A 20,108-nucleotide genomic window follows, 5' to 3' on the forward strand; every position below is an offset into this window, starting at 1 on the left:
AATAGAAACACCAAATTGGTTTTTGATTTCAGCACAGAAACTCTGGAATATAGAAAATAACTCAGAACGATCTTTCATTAAGAAAATCCAAGTACATCTTGAATAATTATCAATGAAACTAACAAAATAACGAAATCCCAAGAATGAACTGACTCTACTAGGACCACATATATCAGAATGAACTAAGGAGAAGACAGACTCTGCATGACTCTCAACACTACGCGAAAAGGAGGCTCGGGTATGTTTCCCAAGTTGACACGACTCACAATCTAATGTAGACAAACTAGATAAACTAGGCACCATCTTCTGAAGTTTGGATAAACTCGTATGTCCTAAACGTCTGTGGATTAGATTCGGAGGATCTGTAACTAGACATGTTGTGAAAGGACTGAGTGAGTTAAGGTAGTAAAGGCCTTCTGATTCACGTCCTGTACCAATTGTCTGTCCCATATTGCGGTCCTGCATAATAAAAGAATCGTCAATAAAATATATACCACAATAGAGGGCACGAGTCAAACGACTAATAGATGCAAGACTAAAAGGACAGCCATGGACATAAAAAAAGGAATCTATGGTAATAGAAGACAAGGGGTTAGCTTGTCCAACTCCTTTTGTCTTAGTTTGACATCCATTGGCTAAAGTAACAGTGGGAAGAGACTGTGAATATACAATATTTGACAAAAGTGATATATTATCAGAGATGTGATCAAAAGCACTTGAGTCCATGACCCATGGGCCAAGAGTGCTAGACTGGGAAACACAAGCAAAAGAATTACCAGTAACTGAAGTATCAATCTGAGCAACTGAGGCTACTTATGGAGATATTTGCTTACTTGCTCGATACTTAAGGAGCTCATTATATTCTTCTTTAAATAAAGAAAATCCCTGATTACTTGGAGTCTCGATCTGAGCAATGTAAGAATTTTGGGTGGACGACCATGTAAGGAATAGCACATTTCACGAGTGTATCCATGTTTGTGACAATAAGAACACTTGGGTATAGATCTTCCAAAACGACCTCCTCCTCGTCTATGCTCCATAGTTTGAGATGCCCGAACATCCACTGTCTGGGATGCAAGAACAGAGGAATCAAGTATCTGTGATAAGATCACTGGTGGACTTGGTGCTGCAGCAAGGCGGAGTAATCGAGAGAATAATTCATCAACTGTCGGGACAGTCAGACTAGCCAAAATCTGGTCGCGTACTAAATCAAGATCATTAGGAAGTCCAGCGAGGGTAAGAACAAGAAACATCTTATGTCACTTCTCTTGTTGTTTTTCAACACTAGCAGAAATTGGCATAAACTTCTCAAATTCCTCCATGAGTGTTTGTACTTGACCCAAGTAAGTAGACATATCGAATTCCTGCTTCTTTAAGTTTGTTATCTGCAATATCACATCATAGAAGCGAGATATGTCATTAGCGTATAAGGTGCGTGCCTTTGCCCAAACCAAATAACATGTCTGGGATGGACGAAACAAGGGCATCAACTTGGAATCAATAGATCGCCACAAGATACTACATAACTGAGAATCAATTTTTGCCCAAAGTTCTATTGCCTTTTCATCTCCTTCGCTAGATTTTTTAATTAGATGATCTTGAACATCTTGACCTCTACACCACAACTCGACAGATGAAACCCAAGCTAAGTAGTTTGAACCTTCCAAAGGTTCCGAGGTAATAATAGCACTAGAGCTTCCAGAACTCATGTTTCTAGACCTAAAAGCATCAAATCCCAAAGACATTATTGTAAATTATTACCAAATAAGAGAAAGAATCAACTCTAATCCACTAAACCGAGTACGGAAACACAGAAACAGAATAATGAAATACTGTAGCTACCGGAATCTACTGTAGCTGTCGAAATAGTACTATAGATGTCGGAAAAAACTCAAAATGGTCAGAATGAAATGAAAACAGTAGGGGTAGGATCATAAATACTAGACGACCCAAGTGTTTTGAAGGAAGATCTTCAAAAAATGGCCGGAAGTGGTCGTACGCGCCGGCGCATAAGCTTCTGGTGGCGCGTGGAGGCGCATGAGGAGGCTACTGCCGGAGATTTTCATTGGGGTTTGGTCGCCGGACAGTGACGACTCTTGTGGTAGTGTTGGATTTTGCACAACACTGACGGAGATGAAGCAGATGCAAAACAACCTTAAAAAAGTACTGATTTCTCTTTTCCGGAATTGCTGGAATTTATGCACAGGAATAAGTCTCTCATAATTGCTCTGATACCATGTGAGAAGGCACGGGAGAAAATATGTTATTGATATTAGATGTTTAATACAATACAAGAGGTCCTTATTTATAGCTATACTATACAAGGACATACTACTCCTCTACAAATGTGGGACAAGACTACACTATATACATAGTTGTAAACTAACATGAACAACTTTCAAGGGCAAAGATACAACTTCCAAGGCCCTAGTCAATAACAATGGAGACCTTCAAACAACCAAGGTAATTGGAATAGTGGAAACAATCAAGGCAATTGGAGTGGAAGCAATAACCAAGGGAATCGGTAAAACAATAACAACCAAGGCAATTGGGGAGGAAACAACCAAGGTAGGTGGAACAACAACCAAGGCGGGTGGACCAACAGCCAAGGAAATCGGGGGTCGGGTTTTCAAAGGCCCCCGATGAATCAACAACCAAGCAACCCACATCCTTACCCTTTTCATGGTCCTAGATCATCCAATAATGAAATGGGTCATATTGAGAACATGTTCAAGCAAATGATGGAGAAGAATGTCGATTCCGATGCTCGACTTGCTTCACACAACACATCAATCCGAAACATAGAAGTGCAAATGGGTCAAATCTCTCAAGATTTAAATTCTCGTCCTAAGGGGACACTACCAAGTGATACGGTGGTGAACCCGAAGGGTGGGAACAATACGAGGCATGCCATGGCCGTTACTATAAGAAGTGGAAGAGGTGGGAATGCACCCACCTTAAGTCAAAGGCAACTTGTGGATGATAAGCAACTAGTAGAGGTAGAGGAGAGCCCAAACAATGTTGTGCACACAAATGAGGAAGTACGGATTGATATTGATGACATGGTGGAAAAGACTCAAGAGTATGTAAACCCGTCTAGGGATCATGTGATTGACATACCGGAACCAGTAATGTAAAAAGCTAAGGCACCATTGCCTAAGCCACTTCCTCCCTATCCTCAGAGGCTTGACAAGAAAAACGACGAGAATCAATTCAAAAAGTTCATTGATATGATGAATAGTCTCTCAATAAATGTGCCATTAGTTGAAACCTTGGAGCAAATGCCAAGTTATGCAAAGTTTATGAAGGATTTAGTGATAAAGAAGTGGTCGATGAATTTTGAAACTATAAAAATGACTCATCAAGTGAGTGCAATTGTGCATTCCATGGCTCCCAAGTTGGAGGATCCCTGCACTTTCACGATTCCTTATACAATTGGAAGTGCCGAGTTTGCAAAAGCTCTTTGTGATCTTGGGGCAAGTATCAATTTAATGCCCTATTCGGTTTTCAAGACTTTGGGAATTGGGCAACCAAGACCCACATCTATGAGATTACAAATGGTTGATAGTACCATGAAGAGACCATTGGGAGTGATTGAAGATGTATTGGTTCATGTTGATAAATTCATTCTTCTGGCGTATTTTGTCATTCTTGATTGTGAGGTTGATTATGAGGTGCCGATTATTCTTGGTAGACCTTTCCTTGCTACGGGGAAGGCTCTAGTTGATGTTGAAACCGAAGAACTTACCTTCCGGGTTGGTGATAAAAAAGTGGTTTTCTATGTGTGTAAGTCCATGAGGCAACCCAATAGCAAAGAGGGAAGCCATTGCCTCTATATCTTCGGTATGAATTTCTTGGCCCTTCTTCTACTTTACCGGTTATTCTTACCTGTTGTTTGACTAACGTGCAGGTAGACTCTACACTGGCGGTGCTACAAAAGAGGAAGAAGGCTATTGGGTGGACTTTGGTGGATATTCGGGGTATAAGCCCCAAATTTTGCATGCACAAGATTAACTTGGAGGAAGGTGCCAAACCATCTATTGAACATCAAAGGAGACTCAATGAAGCTATGTAATAGGTTGTCAAAAGGGAGATCATCAAGTGGTTGGATACCGGGGTTGTCTACCCCATTTCTGATAGTTCGTAGAATTCTCCGGTTCAATGTGTCCCAAAGAAAAGGGACATGACGGTGGTCACCAATGATAAAAATGAATTGATTCCTACAAAAACGGTGACCGGGTGGAGAGTGTGTATGGACAATCGTAAGCTCAATAAAGTCTCAAGGAAGGACCATTTTTCACTTCCCTTCCTAGACCAAATGCTTGATAGATTGGCCGGTCGTGCTTTCTATTGTTTCCTTGATGGGTATTCCGGCTACAACCAAATTCTTATTGCTCCGGAGGATCAAGAGAAAACTACTTTTACATGTCCTTATTGTACTTTTGCCTTCAAGCGGATGCCATTTGGATTGTGCAATGCACCGACGACTTTTCAAAGGTGTATGATAGCTATCTTCACAGACATGGTGGAGGAATATCTTGAAGTCTTCATGGATAACTTTTCAGTGGTTGGGAATTCTTTTGATGATTGTCTCGCAAACTTGGATAAAGTGTTGGCAAGATGTGAAGAAACAAACTTGGTGCTCAATTGGGAGAAATGCCATTTCATGGTCGAGGAAGGCACTGTCCTTGGCCACAAGATCTCAAAGGATGGCATTGAAGTTGACAAGGCAAAGATTGAGGTGATTTCCAAACTTTCACCTCCAACTTCGGTGAAAGGCGTGCGGAGTTTCTTTGGCCACGCGGGATTTTACCAGCGTTTCATAAAGGATTTCTCTAAAGTGGTGAACCCGTTGTGCAAGTTTTTGGAGAAATATGCTAAGTTCCACTTCAATGATGATTGCATGAGAGCCTTTGAATTGCTAAAGTTCAAGTTAACTACTACTCCCATTATCACCACTCCAAATTAGAGTGTCCCTTTTGAGCTCATGTGTGATGCAAGCGATGTAGCGGTAGGGGCTATTTTCGGGCAACGCATCAATACAATTTTTTATCTGGTCTACTATGCTAGTTAAGAGTGGCATGTGGGCCGGTTAGGATCGGGCCCGGCCCAGGACCGCAATCCCAAATAGGCGGTGGGCCTAAATGGTCCTAACCGGATAGGACCGAGACCGTGGGAAGGTGGGCTGGGTAGTGGGCCGGTCCCATACGCGAGGCCCGCGAGACCGGGACCGGTTGGGACTGGGACCGGCTGGGAAGTGGGCCGGCTCAAGCGGTAAACGGGCCTATCCGGGCCCAACGGCTAATTTATTTTTAAAAAAAAATCTACCCATTTGGGCATTTAAAATCTAGCAGTTTCCTCTACCAAAATAGTCGTTGGCTATTTATAAAATAGTCATTTAACTCCCCAACTTTGTTTTAACCCCAAATGTTTTATAATTACACTTTTTTCTTTCTTATTTTCAACTATAAATACCCCATCATTCTTTCATTTTTCTCACAAAATCATCAATCTTTCTCAATCTCTCTTATATTATGATCCAAAAAAAGATCTGGAAGAATTGGCAAAAATGGTTATTGTTATGTGCTTACCCTATAATTGATTTAACATTCTAAATTTTAATATTCAATATTTAATATCGAATATAGCTTTTATATATATATATATATATATATATATATATATATATATATATATATATATATATATATATATATAACGCATTGCTTTGAATATCTCTTAAAAATATTTTTGTCTTTAAATTTAAATTAAAAAATTTAGGTCACAATTCTATAATATAATTTACAAGGATTTTCCTTAGATATTTTTATTACCATTTTTTTTCTCTAACTTCTATAAAGTTTTTAAAAAAAATAGAAAGTATCTGTTGGGCCCACTTAGGCCTACTTGAGCACACTTGGGCCCGGGCCCAGCCTACTTAACCCGGGACCGTTAGTTCGTGGTCCTGGTCCCGGGCCGATTACAACAAGAAGCCCGCGAAGCCCGGGACCACTTAGAACCGGCCCACTTAGGACCGAGCCCACGAAGCCCATTTAAAATTGGGCCCGGCCCACATACCACCCTTAATGCTAGTAAGACCATGAATAGTGCCCAAGTCAACTACATCATTACGGAGAAAGAGCTCATTGCCATTGTGTTTGCTAATGAGAAGTTCCGCCCGTACTTGATAGGTGCAAAAGTGATTGTCCACACGGATCATACGACACTTTGTTATCTTATGAGCAAGAAAGATTCCAAAGCTCGGTTGATGAGATGGGTGCTTTTGTTGCAAGAGTTTGATATAGGCATCCAAGATCTAAAATGAAGTAAAAACTAAGTGGCGGACCACTTGTCTCGTTTGGAGGAGGAGGGGAGGCCGCATCATGGCCTTGAAATTAATGACTCCTTCCCCGATGAGCAACTCTTGGCTATTTCAATGAAAGAGGTGCCATGGGATTGTCAAGACTATTATTGGGATGAACCGTACCTTTTCCAAATTTGTATGGATAGAGTGATTAGAAGATGTGTACCGGAGGAGGAACAATGTGAAATCCTTGGATCTTGTCATTCTTCGTCGTATGGTGGACACCATGGTGGAGCAAGAATGGCGGCCAAAGTGCTAAGTTGCGGTTTTTATTGGCCCACTATTTGCAAAGATGCAAGTGATCTCGTCAAGCGTTGTGATGAATGTCAAAGGGCTGGTGGAATCTCAAAGAAAAATGAGATGCCCCTCACCACCATTTTAGAGATTGATATTTTCGATGTGTGGGGTATTGACTTCATGGGTCCGTTTGTGAGTTCTTGTAGAAACACCTACATCTTGGTCGCGGTTGATTATATGTCCAAATGGGTTGAGGCCGTTGCTTTACCCAACAATGAAGCGAGAAGTGTGGTGGCATTTTTGAAGAAGAATATTTTCACAAGGTATGGTACTCCACGGGCTATCATAAGTGATGGGGGTCGCTTTTTTGCAACAAAGCTTTCGACACCTTACTCACCAAGTATGGTGTCACTCATAAAGTCACGACTCCCTATCATTCACAAGCAAGCGGTCAAGTGGAAGTGTCAAACCGGGAGATAAAGAGTATTTTGTGCAAAACAGTGAATGCTAACCGGACGGATTGGTCCAAGAAACTTAATGATGCTTTATAGGCTTATAGGAAAGCTTACAAAACACCTATCGGAATGTCTCCATACCGGTTAGTGTTCGGAAAAGCCTGTCATTTTCCGGTGGAACTTGAGCACAAAGTCATGTGGGCTTTAAAGAAGTTGAATTTTGAGTGGGATGTCGCTGCCAACTTAAAGGTGGCACATTTAAATGAGTTGGATGAGTTCCGGTACCATACATACACAAGTTCGTCCTTATACATAGAGAAGATGAAATATCTTCAGACAAATAGATCTGGAACAAAGAGTTTAAAGAGGGTGATCTTGTGTTGTTGTTCAATTCACGGTTACGGATGTTTTCCGAAAAATTAAAGTCTAAATGGAGTGGACCGTTTGAAGTTGTGGGTGTGACACCCTTTGGTGCATTGGACTTGAAGAATAAAAATAATGAGGTATTTAGAGTCAATGGTCACCGGGTGAAGCATTATCTGGGAAAAGTTGGTGATGGCCACGTCGTGGTAGTAATTCATTTCAAGTCATGGTAATCTGCGTCGTGCCGCGACGTTAAATCAAATGCTTCTTGGGAGGAAACCCATATTTCTTTTTCTTTTCTTCTTCTTCTTTAGATAGGTCTTATTTTGTGCTAACTGGATTTGAAATGTGTTGCAGGAATGAGTGTGCTTTACAGGAACTGTGCTCAGAAAAATTGACTAAGTATGGAAAAAGTGCGGACCGCACAATTTTGAATGCTACAACAGAAGGCAATTGCGGTCGCACAATTCTTGTGCGGGCCGCACAAATTGAGATGGAAAAATACAAACTCTCTGAAGTTTGTTTGTTAGAGAAACAACCAAAGTGCAGCTGCATGGCGAATTCTACGGTCCGCACCAAAATCTACGGTCGCACAACTAAATCTGCGGACCGCCAAAATCATAAAAGGAAGTTGAACCTCCACGTAACAGAGTGCGGACATCAGAAGAAATTTTGCAGTCGCATTCGCCTCATTTTTCCTTAGCCAGATCCATTGTGTATAAATAGTAATGCTAAGGCTACTGAACAAACTTTTCATTCTCTAAGAAAAAAGGGACTAAAACTTTGCACACATATGCTCAATCATCTACCACCTATATACGCATCTGTAATCATTCCTTAGCACTGCTTCATCACTTATATGTTCAAATCACTTCTAGGATTCTTCAATTTTCTTAGTTTAATTTACAATTTGTTAGTTATTTTAGACCATTAGTCATTAGAAGTCAATTTTATATCCATGTGGTGTGTAAATTGTGTTGGGTCAACTCTTAATTGCTATTTGGGGAATGGGTATCTTGATTATCATGTTTAATTGCTATTACCATGTCCAATTTGTGCATAAATCGAAACCCTTAAGGAATCTGTCCGGTCTAAGTTTGAAATTTGTGGCCACACAAGAAATTGTGCGATTCGCAAAAGTGTTGACTGGGGCAGTTGGTGAGGAAAAATTGTGCGGACCGTAGAAATCCCATCGCGGCCGCAGAAAAGTATGTGCGGCCGCAGATCCGGCCAATCTCTATCTTCAGAGAGTTGCTATTTTGAGGTACTCATAATGCGGTAGCACTGACAATTGTGCACTGACAATTGTGTTGACCGCACTTCAGATGTGTGGTCGCACTCAAAATTGTGCAGACCACAGTTTCATCTCTACGGACGCAGGTCCAAATTATGCGGTCCACACAACCCAGGTTGCGGCCGTACTTGCAACTGTGCGGACCGCAGTTCCCTACCCTACAATCATGTTTTGTTCTTTCAATGTCTGTTTATCTACACTTGAACTAGAACTGACTCCTGCTGCTGTTTGTTACAAAAAATGGTTAGATCACGAGGTCATGGTGATACATCAAAGGGGAGGGGTGAGCCTTCCAGAGGCAGAGGCAAAAGTAATTTACCACTCGCCCTCCAAAGAGTAATCAGTAAGAAAGCCACAGTAGGCTGAGGAAAACAACCCATCCCTCCGAATCTAGTTCATATGCCCCATCTCGGGAAGCATCGGAGGGCGACTCATGCAAGCAGTTTGTTGTTCAATCACAGCCACAACAGCCGCAGAGAAGGTACCAACTTAGAGACGAACCTTTCTCCTCACGTAGCGCTTCTAAGGGTTCGGAGAGTGTAAGTCAGGCTTCATATCCCTCTTCTACACCTATCCCTGAAGCACCAGCAGCTGCTATGGATGATATTCCGGACGATGGTAGAAGAGGTGATACCACAGTTGCAGGCCTTGAGAGGTCGAAGAAGAAAGAGGTCTAGGAGGACCGGTTTGTGAGCTTGGCTGCCTTTACTAGTTTCCGTGAGTGGTGGCCGGTGAGATTGCTCACTCTTGAGCGATAATTCCAACTCAGATATCTTGACAAGTACAATCCAGAAGCATTAAGATAGTTCCGAGAGAGAAAGAGGTGGATGTGGTTCACCCAGTCAGTTGTGGATGCAAAGGAATACTTGGTCAGGGAGTTTTATGCCAATGTGGCACATATCAAGAAAGGGACCAAAGTTACAAAAGTGAGAAATCTGAAAGTGCGGTTCGACCAGATCACACTGAACTCCTACTTGGGGTTTGAGGATGTGAAGCCAGTGCAGTACTTGGAGAAGCTGGTGATGGATGATGCAGCTTGCCCATGGCTAGCTGAGATTCTTGTAGCCTCGGGGCCACCACTACCATGGATCACTGTTTGGGTTCCTATTCAGCGAAACACCCTAAATTTCGAGGCGAAGGGATGGCAGACCTTCGTATGCAGCAAATTAGACTTGTGCCAAAAGGATACAAACTTACCTATTCCACGACAGTTCTAGTCACCTCTATTATGGCCGGGTACCCGATCAATGTGGGTGTCGTGATGTCGACCAACATGTCAGTGGTCGCCAGGCAGGCAGATACTTCCTACCTGTATCCCAACGCCATCACTGAGTACCTTACGGATGCACAGGTAAAGCCTAGCGATTATGACACGAAGGTTCGGGCAAAGAAGTCATTCTCTTGGTATTCTCTGATGGATGCACACAACCCCAAGAGAAAGGGTCAGCCGACTACTATCGTAGGCCAATCTGATAAGCCTTCGGTGGTAGCTGCAGAGTCCGTAGATATGCTTTCCACTTCAGCAATGCCATCTTCTACTACAACTGCCATGCCTCCACCTTCAGCCTCAGCACCTCCCACCTCAGCTTTGAAGCCGGTACCGATACCATCTGGTCCACTCTCTGCGCTGCGAGTCACCCAGACACTAGCAAGCCTCAACAACTGGATGTAGACAGCTACTTCAAAGCTGACTGACATATCCAGTTAGCTTGCAGTACAGTCATCCTCTCCAGCACCCCAGATTCCTCCCACAGTCGAAGAAACATTGATGAAGATCCTGGACAACCAGAACACTATCATGGCAACTCTGGTACAACATGGGTCCGTGATTGAAGAATTGGGAAAAGGAGTAAAGAAGATGCGGAAGTCACAGTCTTCGAAGACATCGGTGGATAAGCTCTGGCGACAGGTCACAAAGCTTGCAGCAGCCGGAGATATTGCATTCGACATGTTGATAGACCCGCACCACCCATGCCTAATTCCCACAGGACCCACCACAGCAGCTGGCTAGTCTAAGAAGCCAGACCTTGCTGCTGGCATTGCTGAGGCAGTCCATCAAATGTTCACCAACCCAGCTACTCCCTGACTTGAGGATGATGAGATCCAATTAGAGACTGAGGTCAGTGTCATTAATGGGGACACAGAGATGGCCAGAGAGCCATAGGGAGTTTTCTTCACTCTCACCCTTCTTATACTCTTATTTTGTTAAGCATTGGGTACAATGCTTATTTTTATTTGAGGGGGGTGGAGTTTCTTTGGCATTTTGATGATTCTAATGATGTATTTTGATAACTATAAGACAAATCGGCCTGTAATTAACTCAGTACTATTTTCTCCGTACTTCTCGTTATGTATATATTCTCTCTTATCCCTCTTTATGTATATATTCTCTCTTATCCCTCTTTATGTATATTCCTTTAGCTTTCAATAGCTTTTTGCTTTATTAACTTCTTTATCTTTATGTTTCTCTTCCTTTTGACTTGGTAGCTTCTTTTTTATTTGCTTTTTGAAGTAGTAGCTTCTTTTTATGTTTTAGTGGGTTCTTTCCAAAGGTGGGTTTTTGTGTGAACCAGGTGATTCTTCCCAACGATGGATGGCGTGGCAACCTTTTTAAGGGATTGAGTCTGTTGTTAGTAGTTAGGTAATAATAGTAGTAATAATGAATAAAAAGACCTAATTGAGTCATGCTCGAAGAGTCAAACATGCATCACTTGGTACCAACACACTTAACTACGTGCTTATGGTTAAAATAAGGTTTTTGGAAAGAAATAGCTCTAGTTACTGACCTTTTAACTCTTGTGTTGACTTAGGCAATCATCGAGTGGTTTAGTCAAACCATAGTGATTTTCAATCTTGAATATAGTCGTTGTGGGCCCTCGACTCTATCCTCTTTAACAATCCAGCTGCATGAGAGACGAGATGTTGTTGTTGCAAGTCCAAGTACCCGTGCGAATGGTCTAGAACTTGCCCCGAATATGTTTCTAGGCGAAATTTTAAGTTTTGCTTGGCGTGAGAAGTGATTGTAGGCTCTCTTTGGCCTGCTTGAAATTTTCCATTGCCCACCAATGTTGTTCCTTAGTCAACCCATTTGAGCCTAAAACCTTTCTCATTTGAACAATGTTACAAGCCTTTACCCATTTTGTCGTGACCTTCTCTTGGAACCCGAGATTTCCTTAACACTATTGTGAAACAATTGGCTAAAAATGTAAGTTTGGTAGGAGAGAAGAGGAGTTTGAAAAAGGTATCAAGGAACAAAAGAGAAAAGAAATAAATGCAAAAAGAAAGTGAATAAGTTAAAGAGTTGAAGGGATTCAAAGAAAAGTAATGATGCAAAGCATGGAAAAGGCAAAGAGGGAGAAAATGAATATCATAACAAGAAAGAGTGATGTTAAGCCTCTCTAGTTCTCCTAAGGTAAAGAAAATACCTCAAAGAGTTGGCAAAAGCATGAGCCGATAAAAGAAAATAGAGTGCTTAAGGAAAGATGAACCCGTTCTATCATAGCTTATCCAACCTTAGTCCAAAAGCCTTCATTACATCCCGAAAAAACCCTACATGATTTCAAGCCGAGTAGGCTTACATTAGTGGTGATTTACATGAGGGGCAAGCCTATGGTACTTAAAAGCCATACTTGCGACATTCTGTTGAGAGAGATAAATGAACCTTTCACAAATCTTTGAATTTAGTGTTATATTCTTAAGTGAGATAGGCAATCGGAGAGTAGAGGAGGAGGAGTTTGGGATCCACAATGACCTATATGAAAGAGAGATCTTCCTTGATGAATAAAGTCAACTCTTGATGCTCAAGTGTCACATTAGAATTATTTGTGCGTATAAGTTTAACTTCTTGATAATTCATAAGTGGTGTGAGTAATTGTTGGTCCCAAGTGATATGTGATTGATTCAGCTTTGATTAGCCGGAATGGCTCTTAACTTGTGGAGGTGGGAATTACTTTATTTACTTGAGGACAAGGAAAAGCTTAAGTTTAGGGAGTTGATAAGCGGAGATTTTGACTACTTATTAGCACTCTGTAGCTTTCGTTTTTAGTCCAAAAGTACTTAATTATGTTCCCGAAAACTAATGAAATAAGCTTAATTGCAGAAATATTGAAAGATGAGCTCCCAAGATGAAATCCAACTCAAGAATGAGTAATCTGAACTCAAGGACAAAAATAGGTACAAAAATTCAGAAGTGCGGACCACAGAATATCATCTGCGACCACAGGTCGTGAAGAAATTCCCATAAGAGAAATGTGAAAAGTGCGGTCCGCGCATAAATTGTGCGGTCGTAGAAGCTGGGTCAGAGCAAAAGTTTAGAGAACTTGCACTTTCAGTCCAACACAAGTGCGGACCGCACAATTATTATGCGGCCGCAGAAGAATAGCCATGCAGTCAACTCACATTTGTGCGGACAGCAGAAGAGCAAGGTGCGGCCGCACTCAGAATTTTGCGGACCGCAGAAATAAAGCAGTGCGGCCGCAAATCAGAATTATGCGGCCGCAGATTCCCATCCTATCAAGCTGAAGAAAAGTGTGGACCACACATGGAATTGTGCGGCTGCAGAACCTCCGAAAGGGCATTTTTGTCCGAAAATTCTAACTTTGTATAAATAGAAGAGTTTCACTTTTTTAGGTCAAGTTTTTGACATCAACTGCTATAGTAGACGGTTGTTTTTACTCTTTTTAGTAGTTTTTTCTATTTTGAGCTTTTTGAATATTGATTTCATCATTTTAATTATCAATATGGGTTTAATTATTATTTCTTCTTCTATTTCTTCTATCTTAAGCATGAGTAGCTAGATTTTTACTAGGTTTGTAAGCCAACCTCTGATGTAATCTTAATGGGTATTTGATTTATTGCTTGTTTATGGTCGGGTATTTATTATTTAGCCTTGTTCTTATTTTTAATTATAGAATTAATGGTTGCAAACATTAATTCATGCCTATTTAACTTAGTCTCTACTTGAGAAAGAGAGACTTAGTCTAGGAAAACTTGGCTAGCAAGAAATTGGGTCAATTGAGATATTGATAAGCCCAATTAAAGGGTTGAATCTAGAGATAGTAAAACCTGACTTGAGCTTCTTATCAACTATTTTGTTCAATACCCATTTGAACTTGAGAAAGCCAAATTGGGCAAAAGCACTCTCTGACCGAGAGGTATTGAGTGGGTATTCGAGTGTTGATAGCTATAATATACTCCGACCAATAAACAAGCTTTAAAGTTTACAACCCATTAGGCAAACACCTAGGTGAAGGTTATAACCCTAGGCCTTTTACATCATTTGAAAAACACAACAAAAACACTTTCCTACTTTTAATTCTTAGTTTGTAATTTTTATTTAAATTAGACTTAGAAACAACCCAAATTTGAGGAAGTGCAATTTGAGATATTTCAAGCTCATACACTATAATATATACCCCTAAGTCCCATTCCTAGCTCCCTATGAAAAATCGACCTCGACTTTTTGTTGGGTATTACTATTGCATCGACCGTTTTATAACCTTAAATAGAGGCGTGACTTGGACGAAACCAATGGCGTAGGTGCAGCTCCTTGACCGCAGGTGCGAAGGGGGCGGCCTCCAGTGCTTTCCGCAGAAGCTGACTTTTTGCCGCAGAAGAAGCCATTTGCTTCGCAGGTGCGAAGATCGCCGAACTATATATGTTGGCCAAATCGGGTTTTGGCACATTTTCACTCCATTTCTTCATGAGAGCCGACTTTGGGAGCGATTTTGGAGCACCATTTTCATCATCAAGCAGGAGGTAAGTGATTTCTTCTCATTGTAAGTTAAATACATGGATTTGAACATGAAAATTTGTGAAAATTGTGAGATTTTGAAGAAAACTTAAAATTTAGTATTTTTGAATTTTTACCACAAAATTAGATATGGAATTAGGAATAAATTATATATTTGAGTTCGAAGTGTTATGGGTAATGATTTTCTTTAAAAAATATTTCGGAATCCGGGCACGTGGAGCTGGTTATGGAACTTCGGAGTGAGGTAAGTCTTTGTCTAATCTTGTGAGGGGGAAACTACCCCTAGGTGATGTAATTGTTATGTGCTACTAATTGTGGGTGCTACGTACGCACGAGATGACGAGAGTATGTACGTAACTAAAGCATATTTCTGTCTGGGTAGATTTAGGACTTTGTCATGTAATATTTAAATTATTTGAACTCATTCTGCTGGCTTAATTAATTGAATTTATAATTGAAATTGATTTAGAAATATATGTATATATTAGACCGAGCCTTATCGCCATGAGTTATTGGCAAGTTATTTGAGAAACGATAAAGGTTATATTCACTTTGTGCTCATGTACTATATTGTAAGCACGTGTCTCGTATTTCGGTAATTTTCTTCCTTTCTTGTGGAGCGGGACGAATGCCTCGGTAGTATAATAGATATATCTATGGTTCATGCCGCTTGACCCTCGGCAGTGTACACATTATTCTGGATCGGGCCGAACGACCTCGGCATAATTGTGCGTTATTTCGCTAGTAGTCCGAATAATCACGGGGTTATCCTTCCACTTATGCCTGACATTTTATATGATATTTCTTATCCGTATAATACTGGTACTTATACATCTGAGTTGTTGAGGTAGAATACAAGACTGAGAAATTCATACCTTTAGAAGAAATTTTTGGAAGATTATGTAATTTACAGATTTACCCCATTATTGTTGTGTGCTTCATATCTGCTTATGATTTATTATATTGCTTTACTCGACCTCTAGTAAGTGTCGATATCGACCCCTCATCACTACTTCTCCGGGGTTACGCTAGATGCTTACTGGGTACGCGTTGATTTACGTACTCATGCTGCACTTCTGCACTAAATATGCACGATTGACAGGTTTATTTGGTGGTCACCTTGGCGCATATACGCAACTGCTGATAGGGGTGGGCATTCGGTACTTCGGTTCAGTATTTAAGAATTTCGGTTCGGTATTTCGGTATTCGGTTTATCAATTTTGTATATCAAATACCGTACCAAAATATTTCTGTACGGTTCGGTATTTCTTATTTTGATTCGGTACGATTTCGATTTAATACATATTCATGTGTTACGTACTGCTATGTGCTAAGAGCCTAAGCATTAAGCAAGCAGAAACAACCACTAACGAATAACGAGTAAACAATCTGCCATTCCCCATTCTGCCTAATAAAAGGCAGCAGCACTAAATAAACAATCTGCCACTCTGCCTAACAAATAAACAATCTGCGATGTTTTAATCTATTATTTTAGTCTAAACATAAGTGGAACTGTAATACAATCTGACAGATGGATCAGACAAATCTGTTAAGACAGTAAAACAAGCTAATGACTAACGAAGATGAGATGTGAAGTACGTAGCAGACGATAATATGGCCTATATTGAATCTCAACAAAGCCAACAAAGATTTGATGCTTTTTGACAAAAGATGAGAATATTGGATGCAAACGGGATTTGAGACAGTTGCTTAAGCATAGGATTTTTGGTTGGACACAGTGAGTATGTTTGTTTTTGTCTGGGCAGCTTTAGTAGCTAACTTCTTGACCACAATGCTTGCATTCTATTTTGAGAACTTCTCTATTATCTTCTATCACCTCCAATTGTTCTCAATTATGAGAGCGTACTTTAGGAGTACAAGGCATTATTGTACTTGAACCTAAAAAAAAGATAAATCATAAGTTATAATATTATTCTTTGATGATAATAGAACAAAACTACAAACAAATAGAGTATTAAACTTATCACTCAAGTTACAAGTTGTAACTATACATCAAACAATGCTAGTAGTGCTTCCATTATTTTCTATATCTAAAGATAATTCGACCAAATATGTCATATAAATAAACAAGTATGATATATTATTTTGAACTAAAATACACATAAAATATTAAAGCTTACCAAGCTCGAGTTCCTTAAGATACTCCCAGTCTTCTTCAACACTAATAGGATTCTTCTCTTCTCTAAGCCAATCTTGAACACAAACAAGAGCTTGCACATATTTAGGAGTCAAAAAACTCCTAAATGAATCAACAATATGTCCACCGGTGCTAAACGCGCATTCCGATGCCACACTAGAAATTGGAATGGCTAACACATTACGAGCCAACTCTGAAAGAATAGGAAATCTAGGAGCATGTGTTTTCCACCAACTTAAAATATCAAATTCTTCACTAAAAGGCTCTTGTTCTTCACTAATATATTTATCCAACTCCGATTTAGCACCCCACTTCCATTGTGTTCCTTTTGTTTCTTCAAGTGAAGTTTTGTCCTTATTAATGATGCAGTTATAACACTCTCACTAGATGTATTAGATGTGTTATTAGATGAAATAGAATTAGATGGAGATTGAGGACAAGATCCAGTTGAATACTTGTTTAGATACTATTCAAACAAAGAATTCATATAAGTATACACATCAGCATTTATTTTCTTCCTTTTTTCCTCCCCAAAAAGTTCTTCAAGTGTTAAAACCAAAACACTAAATAGAATACTACAAGCAAAATACTACAAGGACGTATGGTCGTGTAAACTGTAATGAGCAGAGAACAGCCTAGAAAATAAATTAAATGGTCATTTTCTACTTCTAGTATGATTAAGCTGGAACAAAGCCAAAACTTTAGAATAACATACAGAAATATAGGTAGTAGAAAAAGCTCTAATACTCTGTAGCAAAAGCTCTAACCCTCTAAGAAAACTAATTCAAATTGATCCGGTAATCAAAATACTACAATATGTTCTTCATTAATCTGGTAATGTAATACACATAATAGACATAGATCCCGAAAAAAATAAACCATGATAATAATCCAAGAAACTTGTGCAAGGAAATACTTTCTTGAATATTCAGAAAGTCCTAATCTTTGTTTCTTCAAGGTGTGTGCTTCAACACATATTTTCTAGTTGGTTGATGAATTAGCTTCTTGTTTTAAGGTGGTTTGCTTATTAACTGTACGTGGCACAGAGCACTTTATGCCAGATGTTCACTTTTATCCGTATGATGAAGAACTTTCATCTTTGAACATCTGTGGTTTGGCCTTAATGCCAAACTGGAAAAATAAGTGACAATAAATGCACTACGTACGGCAAACTTTCTATTATCATTTAATACACACCTCGGACAAGTTATGAATCTGAATGAAGTCTGACATCGCTGAGGTTGTAGTCATGAGTCATAACTCGTGAATCCGACCATCGCAGCAACCAAGCAAAATCATGAGGGTTTTTTGAAATTCTTGCCTGCGTCTAACTCTAAGAACTAAACCTAAGGGTAAGGGATTAGAGAATTAGGGGTTTTGGACTTTTGGGATGTGGGCTTAAGGTTATTGGGCTAAAAAATAAAAATAAAGTTGGGCTTGGACTAAACTATTTCGGTATTTGTGAGCACCTAATTTTTGATCGTGCTTGAATCTTTCCCGCTCTCATCTTTCCACGCGTGTCCCCACTCCACTTTTCTTTGGTCCCCACTCTTTGTCCCCTACTCTTCACACTCCATTTTCCCTTGTCCCCCACTCTTTACACTCCATTTTCCCTTGTCCCCCACTCCTTGTCCCCCATGCTTGTCCCCTACTCACAAACTCCATACCACTCTCCCTACCCATTAAACAACAACAACAATAACCCAATATAATCCTGCTAGTAGGGTTTGGGGAGGGTAGTTTGTACGCAGATCTTACCCCTACCCTGGGGTAGAGAGGCTGTTTCCGATAGACCCTCGGCTCCCTCCCTCCAAGAACTCCCCACCTTGCTCTTGGGGTGACTCGAACTCACAACCTCTTAGTTGGAAGTGGAGGGTGCTCACCACTAGAGCAACCCACTCTTGTCAATCCGTACTCATTAAAACAACCCCGAATTCCTTTCTTCTTCAGCAGAAACGAGAGAATGAACCCCCTCCCTCACAAAGATGGAACCCTAGCCTCCTCTTCCTCATTTACTCTCTCATTCACACCCACTCTTTCTCGCAGAGAACACACACTCTTTCCTTCTCGTTTCTCTCTGATTTCATCAACACATGCACGCAATTCAGGGAGCTAATGGAAAAGGCATAAAAATACCCAGATAGAAAAAGAAAAACTCTGCCTATTTCTAAAAGCTCAATAATCTCGAAATTTGGCAAGCTAAAACGGGATCCCAAGCTATTTCAGTTTCCATTCATCTACACTTTTTTTTTTTGGAAATTCAAATGACTTATTAAGTTGTGAAATACTGTATGACTGCTGATTTGCCGGGTCATTGTTGTTGAGCTCCTCGCATATCTTTTCTGGCCTTTATTTGTTTATTTTGAAATCTTCATTGGGCTGTTAAGGTATGAACTTGAATTTCAGTCATGTAATTGTTTGGTTGGATACTGTAATGCCATGAATTTGCAATGGTCTTCTCTGTTTCTTCAAAATGTTTTCCATTATCACCTGCCAACTAATTTAATTTTGAACTATTCGGGTGCATGAAAGTAGTACAGATCCACGTAGGAAAGGTGCTATAGTATTTGCCCAAGCATTCATATTGCAATTGCAATTAATCCATGCTCCGCATGAACATGACTGTTTATTTAAAGTAGGATTTGAAAGTGAGATTTTTAGGTTAATTCGAGAATATAAAAGCAATCAGCATCAATCCAAGAATTTGATTAGTGTTAAATGGACTTAGAATTATAAAACATGGGTGAAAGAGGCAATTCATGTTTTCTTAATCATATTCTTTGTCACCAAGTTTTTGTCCTTTCCTATTAAAGGTTCAAATAAGCATTATTCATGAGATTGGGCGCACGCACACTGATTTCTCCAAAACAATTTCATAATCGGAAAATGATCAAATATATTCTTTTACTATTAAAAAAGGTTTAAAAATATCCTCTGTTATACTATTTGGCTATCTCAGCCCTTACCGTTATACTATCATTCAGATATACCCCTCAATTGGACGGATTATCACATGTCTTCACAAAATTAAAATGACTCATCCCTTTTTTTACCCGCTTCATTTAACCTCTATCCATAACCCGACCCATAACACTTTGAAAGCTGTTAAAAGCTCAAGCAAGAACATCTATCTTTAATGAGATCAACCAATCATGCAGAAACTGGCATACTTCCAGAATACTTGTTTCCACTAAGATTCAATATGCTTAAATTGGTCAAACCCATTAATTCCTCAGGCAAGCTTCCACAGAGACCATTTCGTCCAAAGTTCAAATTTTCAAGATTAGTCAAATTTCTAAACTAGAAGGACTGGAGATAATCTTAAAGCTTCTAAGTTCACCTAAAGATATAGGAATATCCCCGTTATTCGATTTCCCTTCAAGATCAAGAACCTTCAAGTTACTGCACTTCGTAATCTCAAACGGAAGTGCACCTCCAAATAAACTATTCTCCATTCTCATTTTCTCCAATCTCCACAAATTCCC

The 20,108-nt window shown here is 40.0% G+C and overlaps 1 protein-coding gene across 1 annotated transcript; it reads right to left on the reverse strand.

Moving 5' to 3' along the window:
* Positions 1-1,259: 1,259 nt before the first annotated feature.
* Positions 1,260-1,745, reverse strand: LOC138908045 (uncharacterized). The gene has a single exon (XM_070198681.1). The coding sequence runs from the start codon at positions 1,743-1,745 to the stop codon at positions 1,260-1,262; it is 486 nt and encodes a 161-aa protein (XP_070054782.1).
* Positions 1,746-20,108: the final 18,363 nt, after the last annotated feature.

This window comes from Nicotiana tomentosiformis, chromosome 3 (genome assembly GCF_000390325.3).
Source record: "Nicotiana tomentosiformis chromosome 3, ASM39032v3, whole genome shotgun sequence".
NCBI lineage: Eukaryota > Viridiplantae > Streptophyta > Magnoliopsida > Solanales > Solanaceae > Nicotiana > Nicotiana tomentosiformis.

What these genes read in the sequence shown, in the direction of transcription:
- LOC138908045 (XM_070198681.1), bottom strand. Translation starts at nt 1,745, where the DNA reads ATGTCTTTGGGATTTGATGCTTTTAGGTCTAGAAACATGAGTTCTGGA.